Below are 13,451 nucleotides of genomic sequence, written 5' to 3'. Positions count from 1 at the left end.
AATGTCATGGCAAACCTGGTGGCTGAACTTTATGACTTTGTCCTCACCCACAACTATTTCACATTTGGGGACAATGTATACCTTCAAGTCAGCGGCACTGCTATGGGTATGGCCCCACAGTATGCCAACATTTTTATGGCTGACTTAGAACAACACTTTCTTAGCTCTCGTCCCCTAACGCCCCTACTCTGCTTGCGCTACATTGATGACATCTTCATCATCTGGACCCATGGAAAAGAAGCCCTTGAGGAATTCCACCATGATTTCAACAATTTCCATCCCACTATCAATCTCAGCCTGGACCAATCCACACAAGCGGTCCATTTCCTGGACACTACTGTGTTAATAAGTTGATGGTCACATAAACACCACCCTATACCGGAAACCTACTGACCGCTAGATTTACCTACATGCCTCCAGCTTTCATCCTGGACACACCACACGATCCATTGTCTACAGCCAAGCTCTAAGATACAACCGCATTTGCTCCAATCCCTCAGACAGAGACAAACACCTACAAGATCTCTATCACGCATTCATAAAACTAAAATACCCACCTGCTGAAGTGAAAAAACAGATTGGCAGAGCCAGAAGAGTACCCAGAAGTCACCTACTACAGGACAGGCCCAACAAAAAAAATAACAGAATGCCACTAGCAGTCTCCTTCAGCCCCCAACTAAAACCTCTCCAGCGCATCATCAGAGATCTACAACCTATCCTGAAAGATGATCCCTCACTCTGACAGATCTTGGCAGACAGACCACTCCTCGCTTACAGACAGCCCCCCAACCTGAAGAAAATACTCACCAGCAACCACACAACAGAACCACTAACCCAGGAACCTATCCTTGCAACAAAGCCCGTTGCCAACTGTGCCCACATATCTATTCAGGGGACACCATCACAGGGCCTAATAACATCAGCCACACTATCAGAGGCTTGTTCACCTGCACATCCACCAATGTGATATATGCCATCATGTGCCAGCATGCCCCTCTGCCATGTACATTGGCCAAACCGGACAGTCTCTACGCAAAAGAATAAATGGATGCAAATCTGACATCAGGAATCATAACATTCAAAAACTGGTAGGAGAACACTTCAACCTCTCTGGTCACTCAGTAAAAGACTTAAGGGTGGCAATTTTGCAACAGAAAAGCTTCAAGAACAGACTCCAGCGAGAAACTGCTGAACTAGAATTAATTTGCAAACTAGATACCATTAACTTGGGCTTGAATAAAGACTGGGAGTGGCTGGGTCATTACACAAATTGAATCTATTTCCCCATGTTAAGTATCCTCACACCTTCTTGTCAACTGTCTGAAATGGGCCATCTTGATTATCACTACAAAAGTGTTTTTTCTCCTGCTGATAATAGCTTATCTTAGTTAATTAGCCTCTTAGAGATGGTATAGCAACTTCCACCTTTTCATGTTCTTTGTATGTTTATATATATCTTCTTACTATATGTTCCATTCTATGCATCTGATGAAGTGGGCTGTAGCCCACAAAAGCTTATGCTCAAGTAAATTTGGTTTCAGTCTCTAAGGTGCCACAAGTACTCCTGTTCATTTTGCAGATACAGACTAACACGGCTGCTACTCTGAAAGGCAGACATCGAATTCCTCACAATCCCACCTGAATGCAAAACCTTAATTCCAACCTCTATGGTAATATATGTCCCCCATGGGAATACATATTCTGTAGTCTATAATGGAAATATAGAAAGTGCCAGAGCAGATTAAACTGGTGGTCCATCTAGTCCACTATTGTATTTCCAACAATGGCTAGTACTAGATGCTTTAGAGAGCGGTATAAGAAGCCCTGTAGTAGACAGTAAAGGATTAAGCTACTCATAGAGAAAGCTACTTCCTAACTCCTGCAACTAGAGGTTGTCTTATAAACCAGGGTTTAGCTGAACTTGTTTTTGAAAAACCTTACTAATGGGATTCTGGATGTCCTTACTGACCACAGAGATGTCCAGTCTTCTGTTGAATTTTGCTGTCCTCTGTGATATTGTGTGGCAATGAGTTTAACAAGCTAGTTACATTTGTATCCTTCCAATTCAACTGAACTTCTTGATCTACCTTCTCTGTTCTGTTCTTTAATTTTATACCTTTATCATGTCCTTTTTAAAGTAAACATTTCACAACTTTTTCAACTTCTCTTCACACACAAGCTTTCTCATGGCCTCTAATAATTTCCATCGTTTTTCATAGAATTGTCTTTCTGCTATATTCTATATACATAAGGCGACCAGAATTGAACCCAGTCATAGATGCATAAAAGAGAATGAGACGCTAAAGATGCCGAAGAAAGGGAATTTGCAGCTTCATTACTGACATAGCTGTTGTTTCTGACGCTTGTGTGAAAGGATGGCCTGTGCCGTCATATCAAAGGAAGCTCATTCTTTGAAATCAGCATAATCCTACTAGGTTTAACAAATTAGAGTGTGACTCATGGAAAGATGGGGGACCAGAGATACATAGAGTAAAATACGTAGGTGAGAACCGGGCACAAGGACTAGAGAAATAGGAAAATAATGTTTGAGAACAGAAATAGGGAATCTGGGCAGTTCTTTCTCTTCGTTTTGTAGAACTGAATTAGTGACAAATATGGGGAATAACTCTATTTCATGTGTTTCTGTTCAAACTCGGAAAATGATCCTGTGCCGGAGGGGGGGTGTGTGTGTGTGAGAGAGAGAGAAAAACAGTGGGGTTTGTAGGGACTTTGGTTCTTTAGCTATAAGAGATTAAAAAACTTTTTTTTCCCCCCAAAAAGGGCTCATTTTAAAATCTTTCCTTTGCCAAACTAAGGCTTGACCAAAGAAGAATAGAAAATTCAATCGTCCTCTGAAGAGTTATGGTGTTACTTAAATAGTGTAGTTTTGTCTTTCAAATGTATGGTAATGATTTTAATCATGATTTAAGTGGAAAAAAATCAACACAGTTTTAACAGCTCCACAGTTATGACACCTCTGGAGTGCATTCTTTAGAACTCCTGCAGGATTTTCTGTGCTTGACAGATTTATATCTTTCAGTGGTGGTTTGTGTTTTTTAAAGCTGAAAATGTATGTATCCTGATTAACCTTATTTGTTCCTTAATTTGGAATAATCTCGTAATTGTCATAGTTCAGACATGTACTAATTTATTCTTGGAAGCAAAAAGTTCATTTTATTTGCCTACTCTTACTCCTTTTTGTCTAGCTAAGTAGTCAACACATCCAACTATCAAGCAAAGTTCAGGGGGATCATTATGTCTGAGGAAGGCACAGCTACTGCTACAAGAAGATAAAACTGAAATATTTTCTTTGCAATGAAATCATGTGTCTTTCTCTGTGATTTGAAAAGAGAGTCATTAATATCAATTTTTATTCTGACACTGAAAGTAGTTTTTCCAATGGCGAAACTTCAAGAGAGTGAACAGTCTTCCTGGATTTAAAAAAAAGCTTCAAGACTGAATGGCAATAGGTTTACCCTCCTAAAGTAGATTGCAGTCAGCAAACTAATCCTCCTTACCAGGTAGGGTAGGGTACTGTGGCAAAAACAAACTAAATCAACCAACCATAAGAATATTTTTATGTTTCCACTAATGGCTTGGACAGTGGAAGGTAAAATTAGAAGTAGTACAGTGGGTTTTTTTTTTTCTTCCTCCCCCGCCCCACCTTTTTAAGGATGATGGATGTCCTCCAAGTCTGGAGGAGATCAACAATAAACAATATCCATTTACAGAAATGGAAAAGTTTTTTGCTTTTATCTCTAAAAATAACAAATGGAATCTCAGGACGTGTTTCAGTGGCAAAGATTTTAATAATTTAGTGAACTCTTCCACATACGGATAGAATTCAGGACCTCAAAGTTGCATGGAGCTGCCATTGCTACTTTCACCCAACGTTTGTTATCAATTTTGTGAAAGCAATGAAAAAATTAAAACCTTTGTTAGAGAAATATTGTCTTTTAGAAATATCTGTCTGGGACTTGAGTATTCTTTTAAGAGCTAACACAGCACCTCTTTTATTCCTTAAGACTTCTATAATGTTAATACAGTTTTTGAAAATGTCCTTTCCTCTTTTCTTTGCAGAAGGCCTTCTGGATTTCCCTAGAAACTGTATATTAAGGAGTCTGTATCTCATGAGACTATTTAGGAAGTACAAAGGCTAAAAAGGTCTCTGAGGATAGACAAGCCAAAACCTTCCTGTCTCTTGGCTCTCTGTAGGGTTACTCTCTGTTGTTTCCTCAGACCATCTCTGAATGAGCTTGATTGAAAGCTCATTGAATGAATGGAAAGACTCTCATTGACTTCATTGGGCTTTGGATCAAGCACCATGATGGGATCCTCTCTTTGAATAGTTTAGTTCAAGCAGTGACAGAAATTAATTACCATCCTAATGCCAAGATTTTCCAAAAATTCTCAAAATGGGATTAATTATCTCAAATCATAATTTCTACTGCAAGTAATGACTTGATGCATTCAGTCATGGTATTGCAAATTATAACAGATGGTTTATCTTGTAGTATGATGGTAAGTAAATTGTGTTGTCCCTGTGTCTCTTTATGTGATCTCACAGATTATGCTCTCTGCCCGATATTAATGCAGTAACATGGACTGACTTGAATTTTGTTAAATGCTAACTCCCCTTTCAGTTTGCTTCCCAAGGCCAATATGGAATAGTTACTCAATTAAATATCTTTCTATATCTGAGGAATTTAAATTGCCCCCTGCTGTTTCCAACCTTAGGAATTCCTTTTTCTGATCTGTAAATTAATTCTAGAAATTGCCTACCTGACTGAACAGACGTCTAGTTTCGTTACCTGAAAGATAAATGATTGCTCTAATTTAGTCTACAGATTTTTTTTTTATTGTGGAAAATGGTATGGTTATGTATATATCTCTGTGTATTCATCCCAAAATATCCTGGACAGTATTCAAATAAATGTTTGTGAAAGGAAAGAATTCTTCTTACTCTTAAATTTCTTTTCCTAGGGGATCCAGTTTCTTATAGAAAATGACCTGCTGCAGAACACTCCAGAAGACATTGCACAGTTCCTCTATAAAGGGGAAGGACTAAATAAAACTGTAATTGGAGATTACCTTGGTGAGAGGTAAACTGAAACAAATTGATCTCTTCTTTCGTTATATAGTATGTTTAAATGTGTGGAGAGTAGGATTGTTGATTATTTGCAGTTAACTCACACGAACTTAAAAAATTAATCACGATTAATCACACTCTTAAACAATAGAATACCAATTGAAATTTATTAAATATTTTTGGATGTTTTTCTACATTTTCAGATATATTCATTTCTGTTGCAACACTGAATACAAAGTGTACAGTGCTCACTTTATATTATTTTTTATTACAAATATTTTCACTGTAAAAATGATAAAAGAAATAATGTTTTTCAATTCACCTCATACAAGTACTGTAGTGCAATCTCTTTATCGTGAAAGTGTAACTTACAAATGTAGATTTTTGTTTTGTTTTTGAGTGCAGTTACATTAAAAATGTAAAACTTTAAAGCCTACCAGTCCACTCAGTCCTACTTCTTGTTCAGCCAATTGCTAAGATAAACAAGTTTATTTACATTTACGGGAGATATTGCTGCCTGCTTCTTATTTACAACATCACCTGAAAGTGAGAACAGGCGTTCACATAGCACTGTTGTAGCCTGCGTTGCAAGGTATTTACATGCCAACTATGTTAAACATTTGTATGTCCCTTCATGCTTTGGCCACCATTCCAAAGGACATAAATCTATGCTGATAACCGGTTCTGCTCGATAACTATCCAAAGCACAGTGGACCGATGCATGTTCATTTTAATCATCTGAGTCAGATGCCACCAGCAGAAGGTTAATATTCTTTTTTGGTGATATGGGTTCTGTAGTTTTCACATCAGAGTGTTGCTCTTTTAAGACTTCTGAAAACATGCTCCACCCCTCATCCCGCTCAGACTTTGGACAGCACTTCAGATTCTTAAACCTTGGGTCGAGTGCTGTAGCTTTTTTTAGAAATCTCATATTGGTACCTTCTTTGCGTTTTGTCAAACCTTTTGTGAAAGTGTTCTTAAAACAAACATGTGCTGGGTCATCATCCGAGACTGCTATAACATGAAATATATATGGCAGATTGCAGGTAAAACCGAGCAGGAGACATGCTATTCTCCCCCAAGGAGATCAGTCACAAATGTAATTAATGAATTATTTTTTTAACGAGCATCATCAGCATGGAAGCATGTCCTCTGGAATAGTGGCCAAAGCATGAAGCGGCATACAAATGTTTAGCGTAGTTGGCACGTAAATACCTTGCACCACAGGCTACAAAAGTGCCATGCAAACGCCTGTTCTCACTTTCAGATGACATTGTAAATAAGAAGCAGGCAGCAGTATCTCCCGTAAATGTAAACAAACTTGTTAGTCTTAGTGATTGGCTGAACAAGAAGTAGGACTGCGTGGACTTGTAGGCTTTAAAGTTTTACATTATTTTATGTTTGAATGCGGTTTTTTTTGTACATAATTCTACATTTGTAAGTTCAACTTTCATGCTAAAGAGATTGCACTACAGTACTTGTATTAGGTGAGTTGAAAAATACTATTATTTTGTTCTCTACGGTTCAAATATTTGTAATAAAAAATAAATATAAAGTGAGCCCTGTATTTTGTATTCTGTGTTGTAATTGCAATCAATATATTTTAAAATGAAGATAACATCCAAAAATATTTAAATGGTATTCTATTATTGTTTAACAGGGCAATTAATCATGCCATTAATCATGATTAATTTTTTTAATCACTTGACTGCTCTAGTGGAGAGGAGTTACACTTTTTATCAGTGTGTGTCTCACCTTCACTGGCTGCATGAGTTACATTCTACCCTGAGGAAAATAAAAGTTATATTGGGAAGTAAAAGCACTGTGCTATAAGAAGCTTTTTTAAAAATGGATGAATTATGAAAATATCACACATTGCTTAACTGATCACAATTCATTACTCTGAAAAATAAACTACAGTTTTTCTAGATTTAGTTATTGTGCAAGATTTAATGTCATAAACTTCTGAAAGGTTTCAGAATCATATTTCAACAATCTTGTAGTAGTTCTTAATGGTCTGCCCAGCAAAGAATGCTTCATGAAGTTAATAACTAGATGATGAGAAAATTGCTCATCATTCAAAAGGTTGGTGCCTAGCCTAATGATAGTAAGCTGTTTTTATTTAGTGTTGTCTTCTTCCCTGCACATACACATCCTGTTAACGTTAATGGGTATTAAGTAGGCACCTAAAGGGGAGAATGCATCTTAGCTTTTATCATGTACGGCACAATAAATATGCAGATTACTCCAGTTGTAATGCAGTGCAGAAATTATTTGTTTAAAAAAAATATTCAGCTGCAAAATTGTATCACTGGTAAAACCTGTAAACTAATCTCTTTTGTCATTGAAAAGACTACAGACATAACTCTTGCCTATATTTTCTTTTTTATCAAAATCAGGTGCCAGTTATTTAGAGATTTAATAGCGTAGTCACTTGGGCCCTACTCTTGTAAACTGATCTTCTCTACCATAACTCCCTTAAACCGACATGGAATCTATTTACAGGATTGAGGTCTTAGCTTGCAGTTAGCTATAGGCCCTTAGAGTTAAGTAGTTATAATGAAAGTTTATACTGTAACATGGTGCACAGTATGTAGGAATTTCAACTTTTTTGCATAAACATGAGAACTTGACCTCTGAGAAACATTCCAAACGTCATTTTGAATATTTCAACCACAAGTAATGAAAATGAAGATTTTAGAGATAGCTATACCTCCACTGTGCATTATTAACTTAATCTCCATTATTATAATAGAGTTTGTGTAAAGTAGTCCATGTTTCTTCTCTTTTAAGAGAAATGTATGACACTCTGGCATCTGATCTTGAAATAATCTTTTTTCCTCTCAGGGCCTGATCCTCAAACCCTTAGTCATGCAACTAGTCCTTGTTCACACCAATAGTGCCACTGAAGTCACTATGATTATTTGCATGAATTGGTCTTTGCAGGATCATAGCAAACTAGCTCAATTTACAATTCAAAAGATTATTTCCCACCTCTTCCCATCCCAAACCTGCCAACACTGCAGTCTTCATCTAGGATCTGAAAAAATCAAGCTGCGGTGTTTGTCTCTCCCTAACTAATGCCTAAAATTTCATTGGTTTCAGTTTTTTTGAGTATACTGTGTCTACACAACTCAGTTTCCATCTTCTTGAATTCTGAACAGTTAACTGCAGACTAATATAATTACCAACATTAAATGTCAAATTACAACTCAGAAATTTGTGTCAATCTATAGAGTGGCAATTAAAACATTAGAAGAACTGAAAATATGACTGCAATGATATGTGGCTAATATTTGGCCAGAAAACCATGGAAAATATCCAGCGTGAAGTCAGAAATGTGGATATTAAAAAAAAGCTAATTTTTATGCAACATTTCTGCATGCTGTGTACATCTAACTTTAATAAAGTAATCAAGTTTTTACTTCTCTTAGCTATGTTGTCAGTTCAGCTATGCGAAAGTGAAGTGCATTCTATTCTATTCTGTCCCTTGAACCATGCTAAAACTGTTGTCAGTTACTATTACTGGTGAGGTAGGAGGTAAACAACACCACAGCTTGATTTTTCCTTCTCCCTCCACCCCCAAAGTCCTAGATTATAGACTGCACTACTGTCAGGTTTGGCGTTGAAATTAAATTGCATGTGGACCCAGGTTGTTCTTGTTATATTAAATTTCTGTTTCCATTTCAAAAATTGCATACCATATTGCCTACTTAAACTTTGGTTTTGTTTAGAAGTTTAAGGGACATACAAAGGGAAATGAAAATCAATACCTATTACGTTTTTAGAGTGACCTTGGAACATAAGCATTCAGAATGGACTAAGGATACTATACGCGTTAAGTGGTATTTTATTATTCCTTTTTAGGTTTGTATTTAGGGAGTAGGCCTTATTGATAGCTGTTGATTTAACAGTTTGATAGTGATGGTTCTGTCTTGGAAGAGAAGGGGATCGGGGGGGAACACGACTCTTTCCCCCTCTAGTGTGCTATTGCTAAAGAAAGCAGAATCATTTGTTGTTGTTGTTCTTCGAGTGCTTGCTCATGTCCATTCCACGCTAGGTGTGGGTGCACCGCTTGCACTGTTGCCAGAGATTTTTCCCTTAGTGGACCGGCGTTGGACCGGCGCTGGTGCCCTCAGGAGCCCTGTGCTTATGCGCAGGCATAAGGGGCGCTACCGGCCCATGACGCTTACTGCCCATGATGGTTGCTGGAACAACCCTTCTTGCTTTGGCAAGGCTTCTTCTTAGTGGTTTTTGAATTTTTTCTATGTTCATAATTATCATAGTGTAGTGTCTCTATTTTAAGTAGTTTTAGTATGTGCGTATATATAGTTAGTTAGTTCCTATCATGAGGGACTTCTTTACCCCAGTGGCCAGGCATGCCCCGGTCCCCAGGCTTCAAGCCTCGCACCTCCTGTGGCAAGCCTATACTCCAGGTGCTTAAAGTGCCTGAGCAAAACTCATGTGAAGGACAAGAGCCAGGTTTGTTGGGACTTCAGACCCCGCACCAAAAAAGACGGGCACATCAGACTGAAGGCTATCCACATGGAAGCCGCTCTCAGACCTGTCTCAGAGCTCAGCTGTTCCGATTCGGTGCTGAGTACCTCGACGTCGGTGCGAAGTACTCCCCTGGCAATGAGCTCTTCCAGGTGCTGTTCTTCATCTCCGGTGCCAAGGAAGAAGCATAAGAAGCAGTGAACCAAGAGAGGGTGCTCACTGGTGCACAAGAGAGAGAAGCAAGGAGAAGGCAGTTGAGTGAGACCCAGGCCTGGCCACTCTTCTGCCCCTGGATCCATGTCGGCGCCGTCAACTCCCTGGGCACCATTGAGGGGAAAGCCCCACCTGATCCCAGGGTCCCAATCTCCAGGACACCACCAGACCCTGGAACCCTGTCACCGTATGGAGGCGGAAGTGGGTACTGCTCCACTGTGGTCACCGAGAGAAGAATCCTCTTTGGAGTCCGAAGGGCAACCTTATGTACTGCCAAAAGCCCACCATCAATATCCAGCCTGTGCTCCATGAAGCTTCAGTACCAGTCCTCCGGCAGGCATCTGGTCAGTGAGTTACTGGCCGAAGCAGTGGCCTTAATGGACCCCTGGGGGTTCTTCCCCTTCTCCTACCCCACCCCTCCCCCCTGGTACCGGATCTTTCCTACCACTGCTCCTACTCAGTGGTCTCTGAAGGATGGGCTACCGCTCCTTCCTGCTCGACTCCCATACTGACCCTGTTGCCTCCGGTGGACATAGTCCAGGCAGACGAAGAGGAAGGAGCCCTTCCACCAGTGCAAGCCCCCTCCTCCTCTTGCCCAGACCAGGCTGGCATGGGTCCCAGTAGCCTGCTTCCACAGGATGATTTCAGGGCCCACCAGGACATTCTAAAGCAGGTTGCTACGAACGTTGGCCTGGAAATTGAGGAGCTCAAAGAGACATTGCACAGCCTTATTGATATCCTGGCTGCAGCAGCTCCATCCAAGGTGGCCCTGCACACCAATGAGGCAGCGATGTGACCAGTCAAGGCCCGGTGGCAAACTCCTTCTTTTCTGTCCCCCCACTTCAAAAAGGGCACAGAAGAAGTACTAAGTGCCAGCAAGTGGGTTCGAATACCTGTACTCGCATCCCCCAGGGTCCCTGGTGATGTCTGCAGTGAGTGAAAGGGACAGGCAGGGCCAGTCAAGTGCTACCTCAAAACAGAAAGATGCCAGGAGACTGGACTTTTTCAGAAGAAAGGTTTATTCCACTGGTAGCCTCCAGTTGCATATCTCCAACCAGCAAGCGTTGCTGGGGAGATAGGATTTTATCTATGGGACTCCCTGAATAAATGCAAAGATTCCCTGCCCCAAGAGTCCCTCCCTGCACTGGTGGAAAGACTCAAAGTCGACAATGATAGGGGTGCCCTTTGTTACCCCACAACCTTCAGTATCCTTAGTCTCAGATGCAGACCTAGGGTGGGGAGCCCACCTCAACAACCTCAGGGGTTTTGGTCCCAGGAAGAACTCTCCCTGCATATAAACATCAGGGAGCTCAGGGTGGTTTGCTTAGCATGCCAACTGTTCCTTCCCCAGATCTCAGGCACAGTGGTACAAGTCCTGGCAGACAATACAGTGGCCATGTTCTATAGCAGTAAGCAAGGAGGGGCTCCATCCTCAGCCTTGTGTCAGGAGGCTGTCCATCTATGGGACTTCAGTACAAGACACTCCATCTCGAGGCATCGCATCTCCTGGGAGGCCGGAATGTATTGGTGGGTCACTTTAGCTGATCCTTCTCCTCTCACCACGAGTGGTCCCTTCACCCAGATTCATCTTCCAAAAGTAGGGGGCCTCCCCAGGTGGACCTCCTCTCCACCAGGCAGAACCGAAAATGTCAGCAGTCTTGCTTGCTGCGTGGGCACAGCTTAGGCTCCCTCTCCGACACCTCCCTGCTCTTGTGAGCACGTCACCTACTGTACGCCTTTTCCCTGATTTCCTTGGTTCACAAGGTTCTTCTAAAAATCAAACTGGAGAAGGCAAGAGTTACCCAGATAGCACAAGCATGGCTGTGCCAGCATTGGTTCGGCATGCACTTGGACCTCTTGTGGCAGCTCCACTCTCTCTCCCACTCCTTCCGCATCTGATTTCACAAGACCACAGCTGGTTACTTCATCTGAACCTCGCCTCCCTGCACCTAACTGCTGGATGGCTGAACCCTGAAGAACAGCCCTGCTTGGAACAGGTTTGGCAGGTCTTGCTAGGTTGTAGAAAGCCTTCTGCCAAGGCTACCTACTTGGCCAACTGGAAATGTTTTGCTTTTTGGGCTTCCGAATGTGATCTCTCTCCATCTCGATCTTCCCTTCAGTCTGTCTTGGGCTATTTGCTCCACTTAAAACAGCAGGGCCCGGCCCTCTCGTCTGTTAAGGTACATGAAATAACGGTCTGGTTTCTAAAGGGGTTGGAAAGGCTGTATCCTCAAGTTTGCAAACCAACCCTCCCCATGGCACTTAAATCTGGTCCTGTCAAAGCTCATTAGAGAGAGGGATAGCTCAGTGGTTTGAGCCTGCTAAACCCAGGGTTGTGAGTTCAATCTTTGAGCGGGCCGTTTAGGGATCTGGGGAAAAAATTGGGGACTGGTCCTGCTTTGAGCAGGGGGTTGGACTAGATGATCTCCTGAGGTCCCTTCCAACCCTGATATTCTATGATTCTATGGGGCCTCCCCCATCTAGCCGTTAGTAGCCCTACTACTTCTCTCCTGGAAGGTTCCCTTCCTGGTGCTGATCACCTCTCTGAGATCAAAGCCTTTATTTCAGAGCCGTCTTACACGGTGTTCTTCAAGGACAAGCTCCAACTGTGCCCCATCCAGCCTTCCTGCCAAAGATGGCCTCACAATTCCATAACAACCAGATCATATTCCTGTCTTCTTCTCGATACCTCACAAGAACTCTGAGGAATCACTGCTTCATTCGTTGAACATTAGGCAGGCCCTTGCCTTTTATATTGACTGAACTAAACTCTTCCGCAAATTCATGCAACTCTTTGTAGCAACTGCAGAAAAGATGAGAGGGCTATCTGTGTCAATCCAAAGGATCTCATCCTAGATAACAGCCTGTATTCAGGCTTGCTGCAAGCAGGTGAATGTCCTGCCTCCAGCCATCGTAACCATTCATTCCACAAGAGCCCAAGTTTCGTCAGCAGCATTCCTCGCGCAGGTCTCAATCCAGGACATCTGCAGAGCCATGACCTGGTCTTCAGTGCATACCTTTGCGTCCTACTACGCCATCATCCAGCAGGCCCGAGACAACGCCAGTTTCAGAAGAGCAGTGTAAAAATCAGCATGTCCGTAAACTCCAAGCCCACCTCCTGGGGTACTGATTGTGAGTCACCTAGCATGGAATGGACATGAGTAAGCACTTGAAGAAGAAAAAACTGTTACTAACCTTCTGTAACTGAGATGTGTTGCTCGTGTTCATTCCATGACCCACCCTCCTACCCCTCTGTCAGAGTTAATGACAAGTAGGAACTGAGATGGTGTGGGGCCAGTGGAGCACCTTATACCGGCGCATAAGGATGTGGCTCCAGAGGGTCTTGGAGCCGGCCCAATGGATACCACAAAGGGGAAAATCTCTGGCAATGGTGCATGCGGCACGCCCACGCCTAGCATGGAATGGACGTGAGCAATGCGTCTCTAAGAACGAGAGTGATGGAAGGTGAGTAACCATACGAGCCGAATCCGTGGGTGCTCGGTGCTTAGCACCCACTGGCAGCCAGCTCCCCCCCTCCCTCCCAGCACCTCCTGCCCGCCGCAATCACCTGTTCTGCAGCATGCAGGAGGCACTGTGGGGGCAGGAGGGGGGAGGAGTAGGGACTGGGCGTGCTTGGGGGAGGGGGCAGAAC

The 13,451-nt window shown here is 42.1% G+C and overlaps 1 protein-coding gene across 3 annotated transcripts in view; it reads left to right on the top strand.

Moving 5' to 3' along the window:
- The window catches only part of CYTH3 (cytohesin 3), a 98,796-nt gene that overhangs the window by 48,042 nt on the left and 37,303 nt on the right, over positions 1 to 13,451 (top strand). For all 3 annotated transcript variants that reach the window (XR_006284194.1, XM_037909983.2, XM_043523629.1), the window contains exon 5: positions 4,984 to 5,102. Coding sequence is in view for 2 of the 3 variants with exons in the window: in XM_037909983.2 (XP_037765911.1) it covers positions 4,984 to 5,102 (119 nt within the window). In the remaining variant the exon portion in view is untranslated. The remainder of the gene's footprint in view (positions 1 to 4,983; positions 5,103 to 13,451) is intronic.

Source organism: Chelonia mydas, chromosome 10, assembly GCF_015237465.2.
Source record: "Chelonia mydas isolate rCheMyd1 chromosome 10, rCheMyd1.pri.v2, whole genome shotgun sequence".
Classification (NCBI taxonomy): Eukaryota; Metazoa; Chordata; order Testudines; family Cheloniidae; genus Chelonia; species Chelonia mydas.
This window is presented reverse-complemented; position numbering and strand designations above follow the sequence as displayed.